The 21976-nt window shown below is 36.3% G+C and overlaps 2 protein-coding genes across 6 annotated transcripts in view; one reads left to right on the plus strand and one right to left on the minus strand.

Annotated features, from left to right (window-relative positions):
- The window catches only part of PDE6C (phosphodiesterase 6C), a 75662-nt gene extending 70261 nt beyond the window's left edge, over nt 1–5401 (plus strand). For 2 of the 3 annotated variants that reach the window (XM_049696727.1, XM_049696728.1), the window contains 3 exons: nt 2207–2277; nt 2389–2472; nt 2854–5401. In XM_049696727.1, coding sequence (XP_049552684.1) covers nt 2207–2277; nt 2389–2472; nt 2854–3084 — 386 coding nt within the window. In that variant the 3' untranslated portion in view covers nt 3085–5401. Of the gene's footprint in view, nt 1–2202; nt 2278–2388; nt 2473–2853 lie in introns of all 3 variants that reach the window. The other variant, XM_049696729.1, reaches the window with a different exon arrangement.
- Nucleotides 4667–21976, minus strand: part of LOC101279590 (protein FRA10AC1) — a 45285-nt gene continuing 27975 nt past the window's right edge. For 2 of the 3 annotated variants that reach the window (XM_033404912.2, XM_033404913.2), the window contains exons 13-14: nt 12017–12095; nt 4667–9708 (exon numbers count right to left, since the gene is read on the minus strand). In XM_033404912.2, the coding sequence (XP_033260803.1) occupies nt 9666–9708; nt 12017–12095 (122 nt within the window). In that variant the 3' untranslated portion in view covers nt 4667–9665. The remainder of the gene's footprint in view (nt 9709–12016; nt 12096–21976) is intronic. The other variant, XR_007471174.1, reaches the window with a different exon arrangement.

The following is a 21976-nucleotide window of genomic DNA, read 5'->3' on the forward strand; positions in this document are numbered from 1 at the left end:
CAAATGTCAGTGGGACAATAGGTCATTTGGTCAGGCCCAGAACAAGGCAAATAGACGGAACCTTAGAAAGAAAATGCTTTCTGAAAAGAATTCCTTTATCACTGGACTGGCTGTAAGAAGTTTATATACAATTATTCAGGGAGTGTCTGCATTTTTAATAGAGGAGATAAAGGACGAGACAAGGATGAGTCATTAGTGCCTTCATCTGTCAAGGGTGGCTTTGCACTTACAGTCTCCTCTTCAGTGTGCTGTCAGTTACCAGATGGCACTATCTGCGAGGTCATATTTAAGGGCGTCTTCCAAGGAAGTTCTTCCCCAACCTTGGGGAGTGAGAGTGGGAGCCATTCATTTACCACTTGGTTTCTTACTAATCGATGAAAGAAGCTTCTCTTTCTCCCTCAGTTAATTCACAGGGAAAACCCTAAGCAGAAGAGGCCAGAATTCACTGGGTTTGACTATAAATGTGGATTTTATTTGTAAAGACAGAATAATCGGAGCCATCAACCCCCAAGCCAAACACTTGTGCTCCTTCTGCACTGACTGCCTGCTCTTCCTTCTCTATTCTTTGTCGACATCATCACCCACGCCAGAACCTGGGGTCTTGCTTGAGTCCATCTCCCTCATTTCAAAACCATTCCTGTCCATCACTCTTGCTACCATCTTAGTTAATACTTTCCCTCTTTCATCAGAACTATGGTGGCAGCCTCCTAAGTGATCCTCTCTTATCATGAACTCTCCAACCTTCCTCTGAGCTGCTGCTGGGACTGCTTATAAATAGACCTCTGCTTGGCCACAGCATTGCTTAAAAGCCTTCTAAACTCCCCAGTGCTGGAGGTTTTCAACCTTTTTTAAAGAAAGAAGCAAAGTCTATTTTTCTCACACAAAAAGTTGTACAAAGATCACTTTATAAAAGAGAAAAAAGTAAAGTTACTTTCGCTTAAATTTCTCTTGGCATCTATTTTTGTGCCACTCATGCACTTTGGAGGGACCCTATGGCTCAAGAATAAGAACTACTGGCCCAGAGAATCAGGTTAAACTTGCCAGCAGAGCTTACATGGCCTGTCATTACCTGTCCTTAACTCCTACTCCCCAGTTTCTTTCTTTTCACTTTCCCATGTCACCGCCTCACACTCTAAGCTCGTACTCACACAAGAGCTGGATGTTGGGGACTTCCCTGGTGGCACAGTGGTTGACAATCCACCTGCCAATGTAGGGGACATGGGTTCGAGCCCTGGTCGGGGAAGATCCCACATGCCGCGGAGCAACAAAGCGCCACAACTACTGAGCCTGTAAGCCAAAACCACTGAAGCCCGTGCGCCTAGAGCCTGTGCTCTGCAACAGGAGAGGCCACCGCAATGAGAAGCCCACGCACCACAACGAAGAGTAGCCCCCACTTGCCGCAACTAGAGAAAGCCTGCGCACAGCAACGAAGACCCAACGCAGCCAAAAATAACTTAAAAAAAAAAAAGCTGGATGTTGAATTTTATCTGTACATAGTCTTCCCCCTCTTCTTTATCGGCAAACTACTAGTAATCCTTGATGATACAGCATAAATGCAACCTCCCTTATCTTTCTCCCTTCTCCTTGATCCACAGCAGTTCATACTGTTACTATTATAGCACTTACCACATTGTTTACATGACTGTCTTCATTAGACTGTGAGCATCTTAAAGGTCACATGTTACTCCTCTTTGTAAGCCTGGCTCATGCCAATGTAAGGCAGCTAGCAGGTGTTCAATAAACCTGATAAATACTGGTTTTTAAAAAACTATAAATGAACCCTCAAATATCCTCACACCATAATCAGGTGAAGTTGTTCTAAACTGTGCACGTATGTGCACAAACACACATGCAGATACATGCTAGATGCTAAGAGATAAGCAGGACAAGAGGAGGATCTTGGAAGCTTTAGAGCATGAAGCAGAATGTAATGGAATTACAATCTCCCATCTCCCCTTTTCATTGTTGAGAGGTGGTGGCAATAGCAAATAGAAGACAGGCATTCCTAGAATAAGTCTACCACAGTGAAGTAGGAAGAGAAATACCCTTTTCCCATTTAAATATAATCTGTAAATGACATCCTTTTAAAACCAAAGAGCACATGGTATGATAACACCTCAAGCATTAATTATAAATTTTATCCTTAAATGTCACAATAAAATGCAAACAAGTCACTTTCATGAATTATGTCATTCTTTTCAGGTAGCACTTCTGGTTGCAAATGAATTTTGGGAACAAGGAGATCTGGAGAGAACAGTGCTGCAGCAACAACCAATTGTAAAGACCTTGACATAAAAATGCACTACTTATTTAAAATTATCAATACAAATCAGTCTTTTTCACTGAACCTCAGAAAAAGATCTTTAAAGAATTTATTTCTCTTTCTAGCCTATGATGGACAGAAACAAAAAGGATGAACTACCTAAACTTCAAGTTGGATTTATTGACTTTGTTTGTACTTTTGTATATAAGGTAAGTAAACAAATTGATTATCTGAGTGAAATATGTCATCTTCTGGATGAGAATTTTTCTTTCAAACTGTAACCGAAATCAAAGCCATCCTCAAGGAAAGTCATTAGGGGTGTCCTTGTTTCTCCAAGGTAGTTGGAGGTATTACCTTAACCTCTCATTCAGGGGTGGAATGAAAGGTGAGAGAACTCAGATGTAAGCAAATGGAACAGACTTAGGCAGGAAGGAAAACAGCTACCTTTCCCACTTCTGAGGCACTGAGTTAATCTCATCCTAGCAGCTCTGAGCGCTGTAATAATTCCTTAGGGCTCCTTCTCTGCACATGAAAAGTACTAAAAATGAACTATATGATCTAAGAAGTTTCTGACCTAAAATTCTATCTAGGAGTTCTCACGGTTTCACAAAGAAATCATACCTATGCTGAATGGTCTTCAAAATAACAGAGTGGAATGGAAGTCCCTAGCTGATGAGTATGATGCAAAGATGAAGGTAATTGAAGAGAAGAAAAAGCAGGAAGAAGGAAATACGACTGAAAAAGGTCAGATGGAATCTGTTTTGACTTCTTGTAAAGTAGCTGAAAGTCAGGCGGAGCTTAATCTCACCACAAGAGCATAAAAAGTAAATGCAAACAGGAAATTTGCTCTACTGCACACAGACTGGTAATTAGAAGAAGTTGATTAGTGGTTTTCAGGGTTTTTTATCCCCCTCAAACAAGATCTTACTTTGTAATTCCAGATGGAATTGATTGGTCCAGTTGAAGTAGGGGTTAGGTTTCTTCATCCACTCTAGAATATGGCTCTTGAGGTACCTCTGCAGAATACTGAGTTTTTAGAAATAATATGAAAACCATACAATCAGTGGGATCAATCAGGATTAGGTGAGAAAATAATTTTAGTCCTAACATTATGCATTAGCTGTGAGACTTTGGGCATCTTGCTTAACCTGTCTGAGCTTAATGTTCCTCTCCAGATAATGAGAAGGTTTTACAGATCTCCAGCCTCACTTCCAGACCTAAGGAAGCCCGAGATGTAAAGCTGGTCAGCTGATTGGGGTGACTTGACCGGTACCCCGAGACTTTGCCTATGCCTCAGATGTCTCTACTTAGTGCTGTTTATCCTGATGAAATTTCTACTCCTAAAGTCACTCAGTTAGGTTGAAGATAATCTTCAGAAAGCCTCTGTTAAGATGCTTAGGATCACCTGTTAGTTCATCAGATGCCTCAAACGTCATCTGGAAAGTGGAATACTAATATCATGATTTTATATTTTGTCTTAAGAGCTCAACACTCAAAAGGTTTTGTAAGAAATTCTTTTTGTTTAACAAAGAAATCATCTCTATCTGGAAAGGCCCTGTAAAAAAAAGATGCAACATTCTTTTTAGATGGTTCTTATATTTAGTGGTATTTTAAAGAATTCATAGAGGGAGAAAGCATTTTGCTTAAAGGGTTAAGGATAGCCTTCAACAGAATAAAAACAGTAGTTACTGACTCTGGGATATACATCCATTTACATAGTTATTGGGTGTGTAGTCTGTACGATGGGGTCCTTATCTCCTAGAGCTTACCACCTGGTGGGGGAGCTAGACAAACTATCAAATGAACAACTGATTATCTAACTATAACTATCGGAGGAAGCATGAGGTATGTACCTGAGGCATCTGGGATGCTCCTAAAGGATGCTTATGCTAACCGGGAAGGCTTTCTTAAAGGATGCTTATGCTAACCGGGAAGGCTTTCTTAAAGGATGCTTATGCTAAACGTAAGACTACGTAATCTTTGCCTAAGCAGAGAAAGGAGGAGGAGTTGGAGAGGAAAGAACAGAATGTGCACAAAGGCCTTGAAGTGGAAATAAGCTTGGTGCAATTAAAGAACTTAAAAACTGGTGTAGCTGGAGTCTAGAGAGCTACAAAGGCGGGCAAAGTGCCAGATGAAGCTGGGAATGCAGGCAGCTCTGCCAGACAGTGTGTTGCCTTGAAGGCCTTGCTAAGGATTTGTCCTCCAGAGAGCACTGGGAAATCCTTAAAGGGATTTAAACAGGAAAGAGAGAACATCTGATTTGCACTTCAAAAAGGTAACAAAAATGGTCATTTTTACTGGGCAAGTGAAAAGAAAAGGTATTTCTTAGTACAATTCATCTTTACCTCAATTTTATGATGAACAGGTTATCAAGCCCTTTAAGTGGCTCCTAACTTTTTAAAAAGTTTTCAGTATATTGGATATGGATCTTCTATCCTTATTTACATAAAAAATTACTTCCAAATTTTTTTCCTACTACACTGAGAAGTCTCTGTAAACTAATATTATTTTATCTCCAGGCAACAAGCTTTGTGCTTGGCACGAAGCAACAACTCAGATTCCCGGATTGCATAGTTCAGTGGTTCTTCTGTGAAACTGAGACGTTAACTGGCTAATCATTTATTAGATTTTATTTTCTAAATGGACTAATTCTGAATATGAATTCAAGTTTTTAAATGGTCAAACCCTTAGTACTTGCTGTAGGTTAATGAAGTAGGCTATAAAGTTACACTAATATTAGGAAAAAACACTGTATATCCACTGACTCCCAATAATACTGCTTTTCTCCTTTTTACTAGCTGCAGAAGATTCAGGAGGTGGTGGTGATGACAAAAAGTCCAAAACATGTCTAATGCTGTAATACAGTCCAACTGGCCTAAATTTCAAATATTGTTTCTACATTTGAAGACAACAAGAAAACATTCAAAAGAACATCAGCAAATTTCATTCATCAAACCATCAACTAACAGAGTAAGAGAATCTTCAGAAAAGCTACCCTGTGACTAGCATGAGAAAATATACTGCTAGTCTAAAAGCCCTGAGGGTAAAATAAAGTTCAACAGAAGTGCAAAATAAGACAAAAATAAGTGCATTTTTGGTGCCAATTTGTTTTAAATTAAAAATAATATAATCCTGAAATTAGTCACCAATTTTTTTTTTTTTAAAGGTTCTTATTAACTGTATTCATTTACTAGGGCTACTTACAGCAAAATGCCCCAGACTGGGTGGCTTTAACAACAGAAATTTATTTTCTCACAATTCTGGAGACTAGAAGTCCAAGATTAAGGTGCTGGCAGGGTTGGTTTCTTGTGATGCCTCTCTCCTTGGCTTGTCAATGGCCATCTTCTTTCTCCCTGTGTCTTCAACTGGTCTTCAGTCTTCCCTCTTGTGGGTCTGCATCCTCATTCTTCTTATAAGGACACCACTCATACAGGATTAGGACCCACTCATATGACCTCATTTTACCTTAACTACCTCTTTAAATGCACTATCTACAAATACAGCTGCATTCTAAGGTACCGTGGTCAGGATTTCAACATAGGAATTTCAGATGGGACACAATTCAACCAAAACATTAATAATAATGATTCACACCTCACATCCCTTCCTGAATCAAAAGTCTCTCGTCAACATGTCTTAATGTAAGAGTAAATAGAGTATAGAATGTGTAACGTATGTAAGTACTATATAAGAAACAAAGAAAAAGGATGTTAAATGTTATTCCATCTGAAATGCTTCTTTCCTCCACTTTTTACCCTTGATAATAAAGACCACACCACTTGTAGCAGCTTAAAAGTACATCGTCATCCTACACCCATCCTTTCCCCCAAGTCTGAAATCAATTATTTTATGTGTAACTAAGAATACATTCTTACATTCAGAACTATTCTTCTCACTGAAAGAATTATCAATTTATAAGACATTACCTGGATAATCCTAATGCAAGTTAAATCAGCTAATAAATATTATGCATTATTAAGAAGCATGTGATTTGATTATGCAAAAACTTTACTATCAAAAACAGTTCAGAAGGACTTTTAACAGAGATTACTTTTAAAAATGATTACTAGGGGACTTCCCTGGTGGCGCAGTGGTTGAGACTCTGCCTGCTGATGCAGGGGACACGGGTTCATGCCCCGGTCCGGGAAGAGCCCACATGCCGCGGAGCGGCTGGGCCCATGAGCCATGGCCGCTGAGCCTGTGCTCCGCAATGTGAGAGGCCACAACAGTGAGAGGCCCGTGTACCGCAAAAAAAAAAAAAAAAAATTACTAGGACTGTCTACCAGGAATTCTAAATACTGACTTGTCAAGAGAAACTAATCAACTACTTCTACTACATGGTACACATCTGTACATCAGAGAAGATTTCTTTCTTATCTGTAATGACCAAATTATAAAACAGACCAAATATTTATACCACAGATTTCCTTGTAAAACATATCTAAATTATAATGAATTGGTCTCTGAACCTCAAATGTTTTGTTATAGAGAAGATAGTGTTCAGTTTTAAGCAGTTGAGAAATAAATCACCATTTGTTATATTTTTACAAGTAAGTCAGTTACTTTAGAATTATAAGATTCTTCCTCTCATATTAGAATATAAGGTTCACGAGAGGAAAGATTTTTTGCCTCTTTTTGTCTGCTTTGTTCACATTGCTATGCTCACACTTAGAGTAGTGCCTGGCACAAGGCAGGCACTCAGTAAACATGAATGAATAATATTTTGAATAAATATTGTAACAAACAGATATAAATGAAGAGTGCCTGGAAGTTAATAAAATATCTTTAGGGAGAAAAAAACTCAGTATATACACCCAAATGATCCTTGTCTATATGTTATCACCTTTGGTGATATATGTACATCTTATTTTCATTGCTTAAAATAATTTTGAAACCACACTTCTAGGATTATTTTAGAAACTGTATAAGAAACCCTCTTCCTTTAAGCCTTATATAATTTTAGACCCCAAAATATCAGTCAGCTCAAACAACTTCCTCTCCTCATTCACTAGAAAACGAACTGAGGGGCAGAGATGAGGAGGTCTGCAAAAATAGGAACTTTGCTTAAGAGCAAGTATAAGAAAGCATAACTTTATATCCCAAACCTATGGTCCGCTGAACACCACTGACTACACTACAGCCAAGATTAAGATAGGTCTGCTGGAGAATTAATGTTTAAACTCTAGATAATAGATAATCAGCAAGGGCCTACTATATAGTACAGGGAAATCTACTCAATATTCTGTAATAACCTATGCGGGGGAAGAATCTGAAGAAGAATGGATATATGTATATGTATAACTGAATCACTCAGCTGTACACCTGAAACTAACACAGTGCTGTAAGTCAACTATAATATAAAATAAAAATTAAATTAAAAGAAATCTTTAAACGCATCATCTTGAGGCCTTTTCAAAGACTCCTTTAAAATATGACTCCCATTATCTGCCATTGTGTATGAATGGATTAAACACTGATTACATATAATGATCTAAATTTATAAATGAACTTAATGTCCATAAACCATACTTGCAATACCAAATATATGGATCTATTTTAAAAGGGTCTTTAAATATTCTTCCTAGTCACTGTTTAGTTTTGCAGGAATTTTATTTTCTGATGACCAATAAACTATTTTTATCATAAAATGTTTTAGCTTCATATATTCTATTACTAATATCAGTTTTGCTGCTGGACATTTCAATACTTTCCTCAGAAATCAAGATTCTTTTTCACTAAAAGTTGTGAGCTGAAAACGACAAAACAAAATTGTTCACTTATCTGTTGGTTAATAAACCAACACTGATTTACTGTTTTCTGATGGTTTAGAAATGACTGCATAATTATTTCCTAGATACTTTTGTAGCACAGTGTCTCACACATAACAGAAGCATGATATTTAATGAATAACAACTGTTTAATAAAAAGATAATCTCTGACACTATTTAAAAATAAGATACTATAATTGCCTATTTTACATTTAATGCCAATCATTCCATGTCTAAATGTCATTTAAAATAGCATATCTTCAACAAAATAATTGGAATGGTACAATCATTTTTTACAGGTCCTCTCTTACTCACCAAATCATGCATCTTCTCCTCTATTCATCTCTTGGCTGTTTACAAAAATGGGTCTGACCTTTTGAAAAAAAAATCAATATATCCTTTTGAAAATTTGATGAAAACTATGGACCCTTTCCCCAAAACACACACATAATTACAGAAGTTTACACATAGATTCTAGGAGTGTTTAGATTTCCTGAAGCACATCCATTGACTCTTGTGGGTATGAACCCCAAATTAAGAAGTTACATTTTGGACTTCCCTGGTGGCACAGTGGTTAAGAATCCCCCTGCCAATGCAGGGAACATGGGTTCAATCCCTGCTCCAGGAAGATCGCACGTGCCACGGAGCAACTAAGCCCATGCTCCACAACTACTGAGCCTGCTCTCTAGAGCCTGCGAGCCACAGCTACTGAGACCAAGTGCCACAACTACTAAAGCCCGTGCACCTAGAGCCCATGCTCCACAACGAGAAGCCACCGCAGTGAGAAGCCCGCGCGCTGCAACGAAGAGTAGTCCCTGCTCACCGCAACTAGAGAAAGCCCACGTGCAGCAACAAAGACCCAATGCAGCCAAAAATAAATAAATTTATAAAAAAAAGTTACATTTTACAATATATCTCTGCATATAAATATATCCATATCTGTATGACTGTATCTGAGACAAGCTCTATGCACACAGTATTGTTCAGTTAAATTATGTTACTGTATAATCTCTGCTAAGAGTCAAGTTTCATGAACACATCTGCTGTTTTAGACTACTGGAATCTCATTTGGCCCCCTGTGGTATTAATTTAGTTTATAATAAATTACCCATACACTGGGGAATCAAATTTGATTAATAACAAACTCCGTTAAGTGGTAGAGGTGAGATGGAAGCAAGAGAAATGTAAGCAAAAAAGGAAAAGGCAGCTAATGACAAACTAGGTACTCAAAAGAGGGGTACTCGAAGACATACTTAATCTACTTTGTAATTTTGTGAAACCCCAATAATCCTAAAAGTTTAAGCTGAGGCAAGGGAACATAAATGTGAATCAGTGGGGGAAAAAAAAACCCTACAAAAATATAGGCACAATGGATCTCTGTACTAGAGGATGTACTAGGTCCATACTTTAGGAGCTACAGATGGAACAGAGTTGTAGACAAACAACTGAAAAGATATACAGGGAAAAGTGCCTCCAATAAAACTGAAAAACTTCCAAAGCATCTGACATCCTGAGAGTAGCTGGATTTTTATTTCCAAAGACAAACCACTCAAGTTGCAACTTGTAGACAAAATTTTGTGAAGAGTTTCAAAGTATACTTTCACATTAAGGAATGTACGCATCCCTCTTCCATCTCACAGAAATAAACCTTGAAAATATTCATCAAATTCTTCTTCCCTATTTAAAAGAAAAAGTATACAATTTGATTAAAATCAACAATTAGAGAAGAAAATTACTAGGTGACACATTATATGAAATTAATAAAAATATTTTAATCCAACATATTTGCTGATTCTTTTGTATAGCAATATATTTCATGATTCAGGTATCAAATAATTCTTGGTTACCCCAAAGATGTTAAAAAAAATAAATAATAATGCAAAAAAAATAATAATTCTTGGCTTCTAAAATAATCATAACTATACCAAGACTGATTAAATTGAAAATGCTGTATATGTTGGCACGTCTCCCTAAATGTACTTATTACCTAAGATTTTTACTTTGAAGTACTTTGTGAAATGTCATTGCTTCTCTTTACTTTTTGGTTAACTTTATAACTTACTCTGTTCATTCTCATTTCAAATTATAGCCTGATCAAAAAATGAATGAAAAAAACTATTTTAAGGAAAAATACAAGTCTTACTCCTAGGAATAGGGAAAATCTGCTTAGGCTGCAGATTTTATTACTCTGAGAAGAGTAAATATGTATCTGTAGCAGTGAAGATTATGTCTAAAACAAAGAACAGAACTCTGAAAGGAGATATTACACTATAATGTGTTAAAATATTATGAAAATTGTAAAGTACTAAATAAACATTAGTGCTAGGAGCCACAGTAGTAATAGCACAGGTTTTCAAGTCAGACAGTGTTTTTTAAGTCCTAGCTCTGTCAGTTATTTGCTGAGCAAGCAAGTTATTTAACTTCTCTGGGCTCAGTTTCCTTATCTGTAAAATAAAGAACATCACATTTCCTCATAGAGCTGTTCTAAAGATTAAATGTATGTACAATTGCTTTTCTCCCTTCTGGGAACAGAGAATCAAGCTGGACAAATTCTGTGCACCAGTCTCTTCAGAAAATGTTCTTTTAGATCAGAGATTCACAATGGGACTCCATCATTTGGCTTTAAATAATTGTGAATGCATACAGCCACCACAACCATGTTCAAATTTTTAAAAAATCAATTCCAGAATCAGATAAAGTTGATTTAAAATTACCTACAATTTGGTATTCTCCTGGCTACTGTCCCTTTTCCCAAGCATGACAGCAAAATGCAGTAGAATTTTTTAAATTGTAGTAAGAACTTAAATATATGAAATTAGCTGAATTTCTGTGTGAACTTAGATGTCAGTACCTGATGTCAAGTTTTTATAAGGTCACAAAGAGCTTTGGATTATGAAACCCCTCTTAGGCTTTATTCATGTATCTTTACTGCCAAAAAGGTGAGCTGACTCCAAGACCTGTTCTGTCATTTTCAGTTCTTCAAGGCAAAGTTATATGGTCAAAAGTTCAGTTGATAGTTTTACTAGGATAGTGATACCTTTTTTATAATCTGATCTATAACGACGACTCATTTGGGAATTCTTTACTTGGCTGACAAAAATAAAGGTTAAGGTCATAGAAAAAAACTAATCTTTTTAAAAAAAAAAAAAAAAAAAAAAAAAAAAAAAAAAAAAAACACTCTTTCCAACACACCTGAATTCTATTACACTGAGAACATATTATATAATTAGCAATATGTTTTATAATCAGCTTAAATTAGCGAATTATGATTGATTCAACAGGTCTCTTATTATGAACCAATATGCCTAGAGTAACAAAATGGGACTAAAATTTATTGAGCACTTACTATATTGGTAGGTATTGTGCCAGACCAGGTGCTTTACATTCTTTATTCTATTAAATCTTCACAATAAACTCTATGTAGTAGGTATTATTTTATCCCCTTTCAACAGATAAAGCTCAAGTGGTGAACATCCCAGTATATGAGAAGAACTGATAATATTCCAGCCTATATGCAGATAGCTCTTCCAACCAATAGAGAACAATGCATGTGTTGACTTGTGTATCTCTGGGGTGTAAGGTGGCTGTTGGCAAGAAAACGTTTACACCTGTATATATCTTCAAGGGGCTCCCCTGTATAGGTTTATGATAATAAGAATATCATGGATAGGCTGCTCTGGAAGCTAGTAAACAGTATCTCTCTGAAACAATAAAAGCAAAGACTAGGGGGTCATCTGTCAATGTGAGCTGAGGAAAGATTTACTCACCAAGAGGGAGCTGGACAAGTTGGCTGTTTATGGCCATAAACAATGGCTGGGAATACACTCTGACCTTAGCAGGCTAGGTGTTCCTTGGTTTTAAAAAGACATTCATGATGCTAAGTTTTTCATTAACTGTTATCAAAAATGGCTGTGGTCAGAGCTTCCTAGACTGATGTAGAAGGTATGCATTATCGCTGTCTATTAACACTATTATCAGGACTTACTGTGATTTTTCATCTGTCTCTGGTAGTGGGCCCTTCCAAAGTTCAGATTCTGAAGTACTTCCTTCCTCATCAGAGCTTCCTGTTCATTTAAAAGAGATTTTTTTAAATGTGCACATTACATTTAAAACACATTTTGAACCACCCACCAATGCAATTAAATAAATTCCAGATTTACCTGTGGTTTAGCTTCAACTTTTATGGCTCTCTGAAAATTTAATGCACTTTTCCAGACCAATAAATTCTTTTGAAAAATAATAAGCTGATATATACCAAAGAGCCTCAGCAAATAGACCAAGGATTTAAAGTCTCATGGGAAACTTCTATAAATTATACTGAGTTAAAGTAACAATTCCAATATTAACTCTATATTATAAAGGAATTATCTCTTGTAATACAGTTGTCTTTAATTTAGTTTCTTATTTTTATTGATCATACAAAAGACATGCAGGGTAAGATTTTTGTAGAGTATTTACATTAGGATCAAGACCTTAAGAACTGAACTAGTATATAGGACTAGCTAGTTAAATTATGAAAAAAAATGTCAGACTTAAAAAAAAATTAATGCTGATTACATTAACTAGAAGAAGTCCATTTCAATGAAGAAACAGATGTTCTCATACATTGTTAGGAGTAAATACCATTTTCTTGAGGAAAATCTGGCAATATAGATCACTTTAAAATATAGATACCCTTTGACCAGCAATGCTTTTAGGAATTTAATTATTTACTTAGAATAAACGAGCACTCAGATATATGTACAAAGATGTCCATTGTATAACAACAACAGCAAAAGAAAACAAGTTAAATCCCCACCAATTAGGGATTAAGGCTTGGTTAAAAAATACTATACAGCTCTTAAATAAAAACCCATAGCACACCTGAATTACCATAGAAAAATGTGTATGCTATATCAAAATTTTTAAAAGTTACAGAAAGCAGGCATAGTATAATACAATTTGTATTAAAACATATCTACATATATATTATTTATATATGCGTGTGTGTGTATATAAATACATACACACACACACACACACACACACACACACACACACACACACACACACACACACACACAAATAAGTTTGTAAGGACCAACCAAACTTAACAGTGATTATATTACCTGTGGGCCTGGGATAGTTTTACTCTTTAAGCATTTCCAAATTTTTTTGTATTTTAAACAATAATCATGTATTACCTTTAAACATCAGTAAAAACAATAAATTTTATTTTTAAAACATAAAATAGACATGTTTCAAATGAATCATCCTATATTAGTCAACTAAAAATTATCAAATACTGAAACATGTATTATGAGACAATAAAATTATATGCCACAAAGTAATTATGTTAGCAAATAATTCCTCTCCAATAATGACCATTAGTCTGGAAAAGAAGTGACACAAATTTGGCCTGTCAATACAGAATGCACCTTAGTTAAACACAACACAAAAATAAAACAGTACTGATTTGCCATGATGGTTCTAGCCTTTTTTCCTGTTGGACTTTGATCCTTGAATCAACATGTTATGTCTGAACTTTGGTCCTAACTGAATCTATTCTAGCACAAATTCTAACGAAAACAGCAAAAAAATAAAAAAGGGAATGGGGGTTGTGCTTCTAACGATCTACACACAAAGATGATAAAATTATAAAGCTCTGGGAATAAGATTCCCACTCAACGACAGCCAGCACTGGAACTGCCAGTGTCCCAAACTGAATATGCGAAAAGACAAAAATACTCTGCTTGGGACTTCCCTGATGGCACAGTGGTTAAGAATCCACCTGCAATGCTGGGGACACGGGTTCAAGCCCTGGTCCAGGAAGATCCCAAATGCCACAGAGTAAGCCTGTGTGCCACAACTACTGAGCCTGCGCTCCAGAGCCCGTGAGCCACAACTACTGAGCCCGCATGCTGCAACTACTGAAGCCTGTGCACCTAGAGCCCATGCTCTGCAACAAGAGAAGCCATCGCAATGAGAAGCCTGCACACAACAAAGAGTAGACTCCTGCTTGCCACAACTAGAGAAAGCCCGTGCGCAGCAACGAAGACCAAAGACCCAATGCAGCCAAAAAACAAAAACAAAACAAACAAAAAAGTCTTCTGCTCTTATTTTTATGAAAATTCACTAACTGAGATAAAGAAAGCACAGAAAAACTAATTAGGCCTAGTAAAGTTATCACCATGGTGTTATCCTGTCAATGATGTCAGAGAACAAACCTACAAGGCCTTTGAAAGTGGGCAGCTAATTTCAAAAGGCCTTACAACCACCTGTTTTCTTGTTCCCTCTCAAGAGTACTGCCCACATGCCAGCTTTCCTACACCAGTTTTCTGGTAACAGACGATCCAGTTTTACTAAAAAGTACAATTAGTTTAGAATAACATTATAAAATAACTCTCTTTGAAAGAGGACATGCTGAAAAAGTGATCAAATATCCTTAGAGAATCAAATCTACAAGACTGGATTATATGACCTTTAAGGTCCCTTACAACCCTATGAATCTATTAATATTTAACTATGAATCTATAATACCTAATTCCATGAGGTTGACAGTAACTATAAATCATTTTTTTGATAACTGCTACAACCTGCCAGAGGTGGAAAGGGTACTGCATTTAGAACAATGGGCAACACAAAATGATGCTTGCATTTGTATCAGTGTCAAATCTACACAGTAATTATTGACAAGCGGGGATCAGAATTTAAGTCACTGACTCTGTACTGGAAGGGGAGCTTGGAGGTCCAGCCCTTATCCAATAAATGAACATCTTACTGTAATACTTCCAATAACAACTGGCTGTCCAATCTAAACACCTCACTACTTCCTGAAGCAGCCCATTCCTTTCTTCAGATAGTTCTAATTGACAAATTTTTCCTTAAATTAAGGCAAAAATCTGTCCTTGGGCTATTTTTATCCATAGACTCTAGTTATGCCAACCAGCCACCAAAAATAAGTCTCCTACATAGTAGCAGTCTTGAAAATATCTACAGTTTCCATGTCTACCTCCTTACCCCTTCCCTCTTCACTTTTTCCTAAGCTAAACATCTACGGTTCCTTCAACCTTCCTCCTATAACAACATTTCAAGTTCTGACAACACTTTGGTGCTTCTATTCTTGACCTGCTTTAAGTTTTCAATGTTCCTTTTAGAATGTAATGCAAATGTAATGTAATGCAAACTGCATATAGTTTTCCCTATATGCTTTGAATAATGCAAGTAGATCCATCATCTTGGTTTTTCTGGATATTACATACCTAAATAACTTGGCCTACTGAAGAAGCGGCAAGTCGCCAATTATGAAAACAATGGACAGGTCAGACTTTTACAGACTTAACTTTTGATCTGACCCATTGTGAAGAACAAACACAAAATCTAATGTCCAGTATTTTCCTTTTCTCTGATATAACAATAATAGCTACAGATTATCAAAGATTACTTCATATGACACATGCTTTACATGTTTATTATTTCACTTGACTCTGATAATAATCCAATGAAGTCAAGTCTCTTTATACCCATTTTACAGATAGAACTGAGACACAGATCAAATCATTTAATGTGGATTTGTGTAATATATCTGCCCAAACTGAGGTATAAAGAGTAGACTAGGGGCTTCCCTGGTGGCGCAGTGGTTTGAGAGTCCGCCTGCTGATGCAGGGGACACGGGTTCGTGCCCCGGACCGGGAGGATCCCACATGCCGCAGAACGGCTGGGCCCGTGAGCCATGGCCGCTGAGCCTGCGCGTCCGGAGCCTGTGCTCCACAACGGGAGAGGCCACAACAGGGAGAGGCCCGCGTATCGCAAAAAAAAAAAAAAAAAAAGGGTAGACTAACTTTTGATTCACTGATGAACAGTTATTGATGATATAAGTAAAAGAGCAGACTCTGGAGTTATACACCTGTGTTTAATCGTAGCTCTGCCATTAACCAACTATTTGACCTTAGGCAATTTATGTAAATTCTCTGGTCTTGGTTCTCTTATCTGCAAAATGGGATATTATATGCCCATTACTACGATTAAATGAGGTATACAACTAATCCACTTGCGATTATGGCTGACAATCAACAAAAGCAAGTTAAAATTCTTTTTCCCCATAGAAATTGGGTTTTTCTTTATGGATCTGGTGTAAATAATCCATATGTTAAATGAGGGTAAAAGGGTAACTGAATATTATCCAAATGGAAATGAAATATATAATAGAAACAGCAGAATTTGAGTTGTAAAATTGCCAAGACCGCCTAAGACAGGTCACTGACCACCTGAGAAGATATCTGGGTTTGGCAAACTATAACAAGGTACATGTCCCCTGCTTGAAATGGTTCTACTTCAAGAACCAATCTAAGCTAGAGATTCTTCAGGTTGGCTACAGTATTGTCCTCTCCCTACCACCAGAAGTTTGACCTAGCTGAAGAGGGTGAAGAGACTTAAGATTATTTCCGGGAAATGAGGGAGGTTTGAGAGGGCTGGGGGAAGAACAGTGGGAGGGAGAAGGAAGGAAGAGCAAATGAAAGAATTAATATAAACAAGTCAGTCAAGCCCTTTCCCCAAAAGATTTTTTAATAAAAATTGGAATTGGAGAAGGGCAATGGTTTTTTTTAACATTAAATAGGCCTTCACACCTCTCACTGCAACATATAGTTGGAAATTGGCAAAAACTATAAAATTTCCCATTTTAACCTGTGTATGCTTTCTAAAACTATATGTACTTACTACCCCATCCTCAGATAGCTTAAGTCTATCGTCTCATGCCTGGCTATGTTCTATAAACTGTCAGGAAACTTAACCTAATGTAGAAGAAGGAGCTTACTGATAGATTAGGATTCACATGGGGAGAAAGGAAGTGTCAGTGCTTTAAGGACACTTCAAATATGTTGAAAACAAAATGGTATGAGTAAAGTAATTCATAAAGAATACGTTGTATTCCTAAAGTAGAGGAATACCTCCACTGATATCTCCCTCTTCATTAAATTTTTAAACAGTAAATATCTTTAAAATTCTATTTCTCTAAAATTTCTGATTACTGAACACTTAAAAATTCTCCTTAAGAATTATATACTAAAATGCTAATAAAGTTTAAATTGAATGGTGATTTAGAGCAATTACTAAATATTTTCCTGAGTTTGCCACATAAATATATATTACTTTAAAATCAGAAAAAAATTAACTCTTAAGTTTATAAATTTACAAGTAAGGCTAGAAGTCTCAAATCTCTAAATTTCTATAAATAAGTCCAGATATTATAACATAAATTAGGTATGTTACTGAACTACACTTTGTTAGACCCTATTTATTGCAAGTTCTTTAAGAAATTCTACATCATATTACTGTTGAGATACAAGGTTACTGTTTGTTATATCACAAATGGATACCCCCTTTTATGAATCCACAGTAGATTCTGCTCTCAAAACTGCCTGGAAAAACTGAACACCCTGCGAGTTCTCTTTAATATTGTATGGGTACAATTAATCATTCTACTGGTGGTTTCCTTTCTTTGGTTTGGTTGTTAGGAAGGACAGTGACAAATCTATGATCTACTTTTGCAATTATGCAAGACTTTTTGGTAAATATTTGTCTGTATTAATTTTACCTCTAGCTTTACTTTCCTATTCTATCTTATTTTTCCATTATTTTGATTTCACCTTTAAAAAATCTTATAGTATATATTTTTGTAAGTCATGGTGAATACTTTTTGGAATGTTGCAGGGAAGAAACAATAAAATTTGTAGCAAATATTCAATGAAATCCAATCTGATGAAAACTACAGGACTTACTAAAAATTGACCAGTAACAACCGTTGCTAACATTTGCTTTCTATGTACAAACCATATATTTAATTTGATCGATCAAAATCACCAAATGACAAGAGATCACTCAGTCTTGTGCAATATAAGCAACATTTCTTAAATTTTAATCCACCTCCCCAATTCTTTTTCTATCCCAACTTCATCCCTCTTGTTCTCTTCCTTCACACTTCATGATGTGAAGTTAAAATGTTTATCCACTATATTTACTGAAAAAAAAAAATTTATGCTCTTCTATACTTGACATAAGAAACTTTTAAATGTTCTAATATGGGGAAGAAATACACTTTTGCTCTTTTTTCTATGATTTTTCTCACACAGTACAAAAACAACAACAAAAATTTACATCAGAACAAGTTACAGTTTGTGGGAAACCTAAACTGTAAATAACTTGAATCTGTATACTTTTATTAAATAAAAACTTGATACTGTTGATAGAATTTTCTGATTTCACTGAGAGTGAATGTGATGAAAAACAAAAACAAAAAACCCAGCACTGTTTTGTCAAGAATCATCTTGCAGTGGTGTAACAACTATAGCTATAACTGGAATTCTTCCCAATAGTCTAGTGTATAGACTTGCAGGAAAGCACTTCACTGTCTTCTAATCTTTCCTGTTCCTTAGACTTATCTCCCTAATTAAAATGTTAGATTCTTTTAGGGAGGGGTGTTTTATGCTCTTGTACAGCCTGGAATACCTAACACAAAACATAAAAAATAATGAACACCTATAAAAAAAAAAAATCTCATGTTGCTAGGACAAAAAAAACCAAAAAAACCCAAAAAACCCCTCATAGATTAGCTGCAATACAAACAATATTTTATCTACAGATGTTCAACATCTGAAAGCAGTTTACAAATAAATGCCTTTTCTTAATCTTTTAAGAAAAAAAATTTAAAAAATCTTTTAATCTTTCTTAATCTTTTTTGAAGATCATATACAGGTGAGAATTCTCTGTAATTGAAAATCACACAAAAAATTATGTCATAAAACAAACATTTTCAATTCTACAATGGTTTACCCAGTGAGGGAAACAGAAAAAGTACTGAAGATCTATTAAAGTAATCTAAAAAAATCATCATTATACAATCTCCTGCAGTAAGACCTCAGGGGAAATATTTCTGAAGGCTGCTAACTCAAAAAAGAACAGAAAACAGATGGAGAGTAACAACTCCTCCAACCTCCCTGGACAGGTCTCATAATTAGCCCAAGTTGTAGCATGAATGGCCCCTTAAGGCCAGACAAGAGGGTGTGAGAACTACAGGGTCAAGATTCCAAAGGAAGCCAAGGCCTGGACTGCAACAACTGCTTTATGTTGTTTCTTCACTCCTACTTATTTCCTAGTCATCAGAGAGCAAATAAAAACATAGCTAAACTTCCAATGGCAAAAGAAATGTATTCTTCTCTGTCATCTTCTCTGTCATGTAAGGAACAATGATACCTGCTTCCAAGTGTCTATAGGTTAAAAAAAGGACACAGCTGGAACCAGAAGGAAGAAGTTGTACGTTTGGGCTAAATGTTAAGAGAAACCTGCTAGCAATTACAGCTGTCTGAAATGTAAAGGAGTATTTTGGATAATGGGTACCTTTTCCCTGGAGGTGTTGAAGCTAAAGCAGAACAAATACATGATAAAGAGCAGTGCATCTTAACCTTTATGGTACATATGAATCATTCTGGGAACTTAAAAGTGCAACTCTGATTTAGGAGGTCTGGAGGGTCTGAAATTATGCATTTCTAACAAGCTCCCAAGTGATGACAATGCAAAGGACCATGTTTTGAAAGGTGAAACCACAGAAAATCTTTTTGATCATGATTCCAGGGCTGATCTCTGATGTTCCTTTCAACATTGAGAAATTGGTTGATTTCACTGACTCACTCACCTAACACTTACTGAATGCCTACTATGTGGGGCAAGCACTGTGCTTAGGAACTGGGGATAGAGAATTAAACAAGTCACACAGTCCCTTCCTTCACAGAAAAATTATTCCAAGAGTGATATGTATTTCTAAAGGAGAGTGCAGGATGCTATCAGAACGTGCTAAGAGGGACCTAATCTTGCCTGGAGGAGTGGGGTGAAGGGTGTCAGAAAATGCCTACCCAAGGAACTGAGCTTGGGGGCAGGATGGAGGTGGGAGGGGTAAGATCTTGAACTTCCTGCCAAGACAATTTACCTAAATACCCTGTTCTGTTCACACCTGCCAAAGCAGACTGGTCCTCAAAGTCAAGCTTTGATCTTTCTTACATTTCCTCTCTATCCATTCAGCTATCTAGCCATCCAATTATCCATCCATCCATCCACTTATTTAGCATTTTGTATGATGGTAACCTAAGGCTATCGGCTTGATGAGATCACACAGGGAGAACAGAGAGAATAAAGAGAAGCTGTGTAAGAGCCTTGAGCAATTCCAACAAGGGTAAGATGGAGGAGGAATTATAGTCAAGAGGCTGAGGAGAGGCTGAAAAGATAGGAAAAAGATCAAGAAAGTAATTGTTCTGAGGAATGCCAACAGTCCAAATGCAGCTGCGATATTAAGCATTTACTAATTACTATTCAAGTCTGGGCCAAATTAAGGTGGCCTGGCAAGAAAGTATCATATCAAGATCAACCTAATTCCAGATGATCGATCCCAGATGAGAAGATATTAAAGAGGTCTACATGGTTTTCCTAAAAGTTTGCTAAGATGTTGTCATTTTCTGCTTTATACCAAAGAAGCTGAAAAAAAGAACTATATCCTGTGCTCTCTGCTACGAAAGGTGCTCTGAATAAAGAGTATATAAGACACAGATGTCTCAATTCCACTCTGCTTTGGTTTTCTATCTCTGAAGTTGCCCTGAAACAATCTTCAAGTCTTTCATTTTCTTATTCTTTATTATTTATGCCTTACCTGTGCTAGTGGGGTGCTAGGGATAAAGCAATGAACACAGCAGACAGAATCCCTGTTCTCCTTGTGTTTTATGTAACTGTCATATGTGTAATGAAGGAAAAGTTCCAAGGTTGTGAAAGCATTATAAATGGGAGTCCTAATTTAGATTCATGGTCAGGAAAGGATCCCTGAGGAAGTGACTTAAATCTGAAGGATGAGTTAGGATGGGACTGGAGGTTTTAGAGCTTAAATCTGAAGGATGAGTTAGGATGGGACTGGAGGTTTTAGAGAGGAAGCAGCACCTATACAGTCCTTAAACAGAAAGAAGTTCGGCATTTTCTAGAAACTGAAAGGCTATGTGGGTGGAGTGTGAATGTAAGGTGAAGAGTAGTGATAAACAAGCCTTGTATGCTGGATCATATAGAGCCTTTGGGCTTTGTCCAGATATTGATTATATCCTAAGAACATAGGAAATCACTACTAGATGGAGAATGGATTAAGGAGAGGGAGGTGGGATGACAAGACAGTGTTAGAATCAGTACGGATAATATAGTAGTAGCCTAGATGAGAAAACATGGTAGTTTGAACTAGACTAGAGAGAACATGAGAAATACATACCCTGGGGGTAAAACTGATAGTATTTACATAAGTAACGAGAAAAAAAGAAGGCATCAAGGATAATTTCCCGATTTCCGATATTAGTTTTTAGGTTGACAGAGGTATCACCTACCGAAATATAGAACACTAAAGGAAAAACATCTATAAGGAAGATCACATGCATATATATATTATAATTTGAGGGGTGCAACCCCATCCCTAGTCCTGAGTATCCAGCTACCTAATTATCTGTTTTGGAGGTACTGAATAAACTTTTATAAGGCAGGGATTAGTTCTTCTTTAATTTGGAATATGCAATGATTAACATAGTATCATACTATGATATAAATATATTATATAATAGTAAATGCTACAAAATCCTCAGATATAATACACTAAATATTTTACTGGCACATGAGGATAAATAAAAATTTTTAAAAACTCAAATGAGATTCTCACACTTAATTAAAATTTATTTTGAAATTTGAAACATGATTTAGAGACAAAAAAGTATTCTGTTTCAAATACCATTTCTCAATAAACAATAGAATATCAGTATTTTTCCTCTCAACATCTATCAATTTTACCAAGTCAAAAACTTGGCGATACATATACTTGAATGTATCATGACATGTTAGAAGAAAAAAGTGTATGTAAGAACATAACATATCTAATGATCTTCATAGCTGGAGCAAG

This window comes from Orcinus orca, chromosome 14 (assembly GCF_937001465.1).
Source record: "Orcinus orca chromosome 14, mOrcOrc1.1, whole genome shotgun sequence".
NCBI classification, from domain to species: domain Eukaryota; kingdom Metazoa; phylum Chordata; class Mammalia; order Artiodactyla; family Delphinidae; genus Orcinus; species Orcinus orca.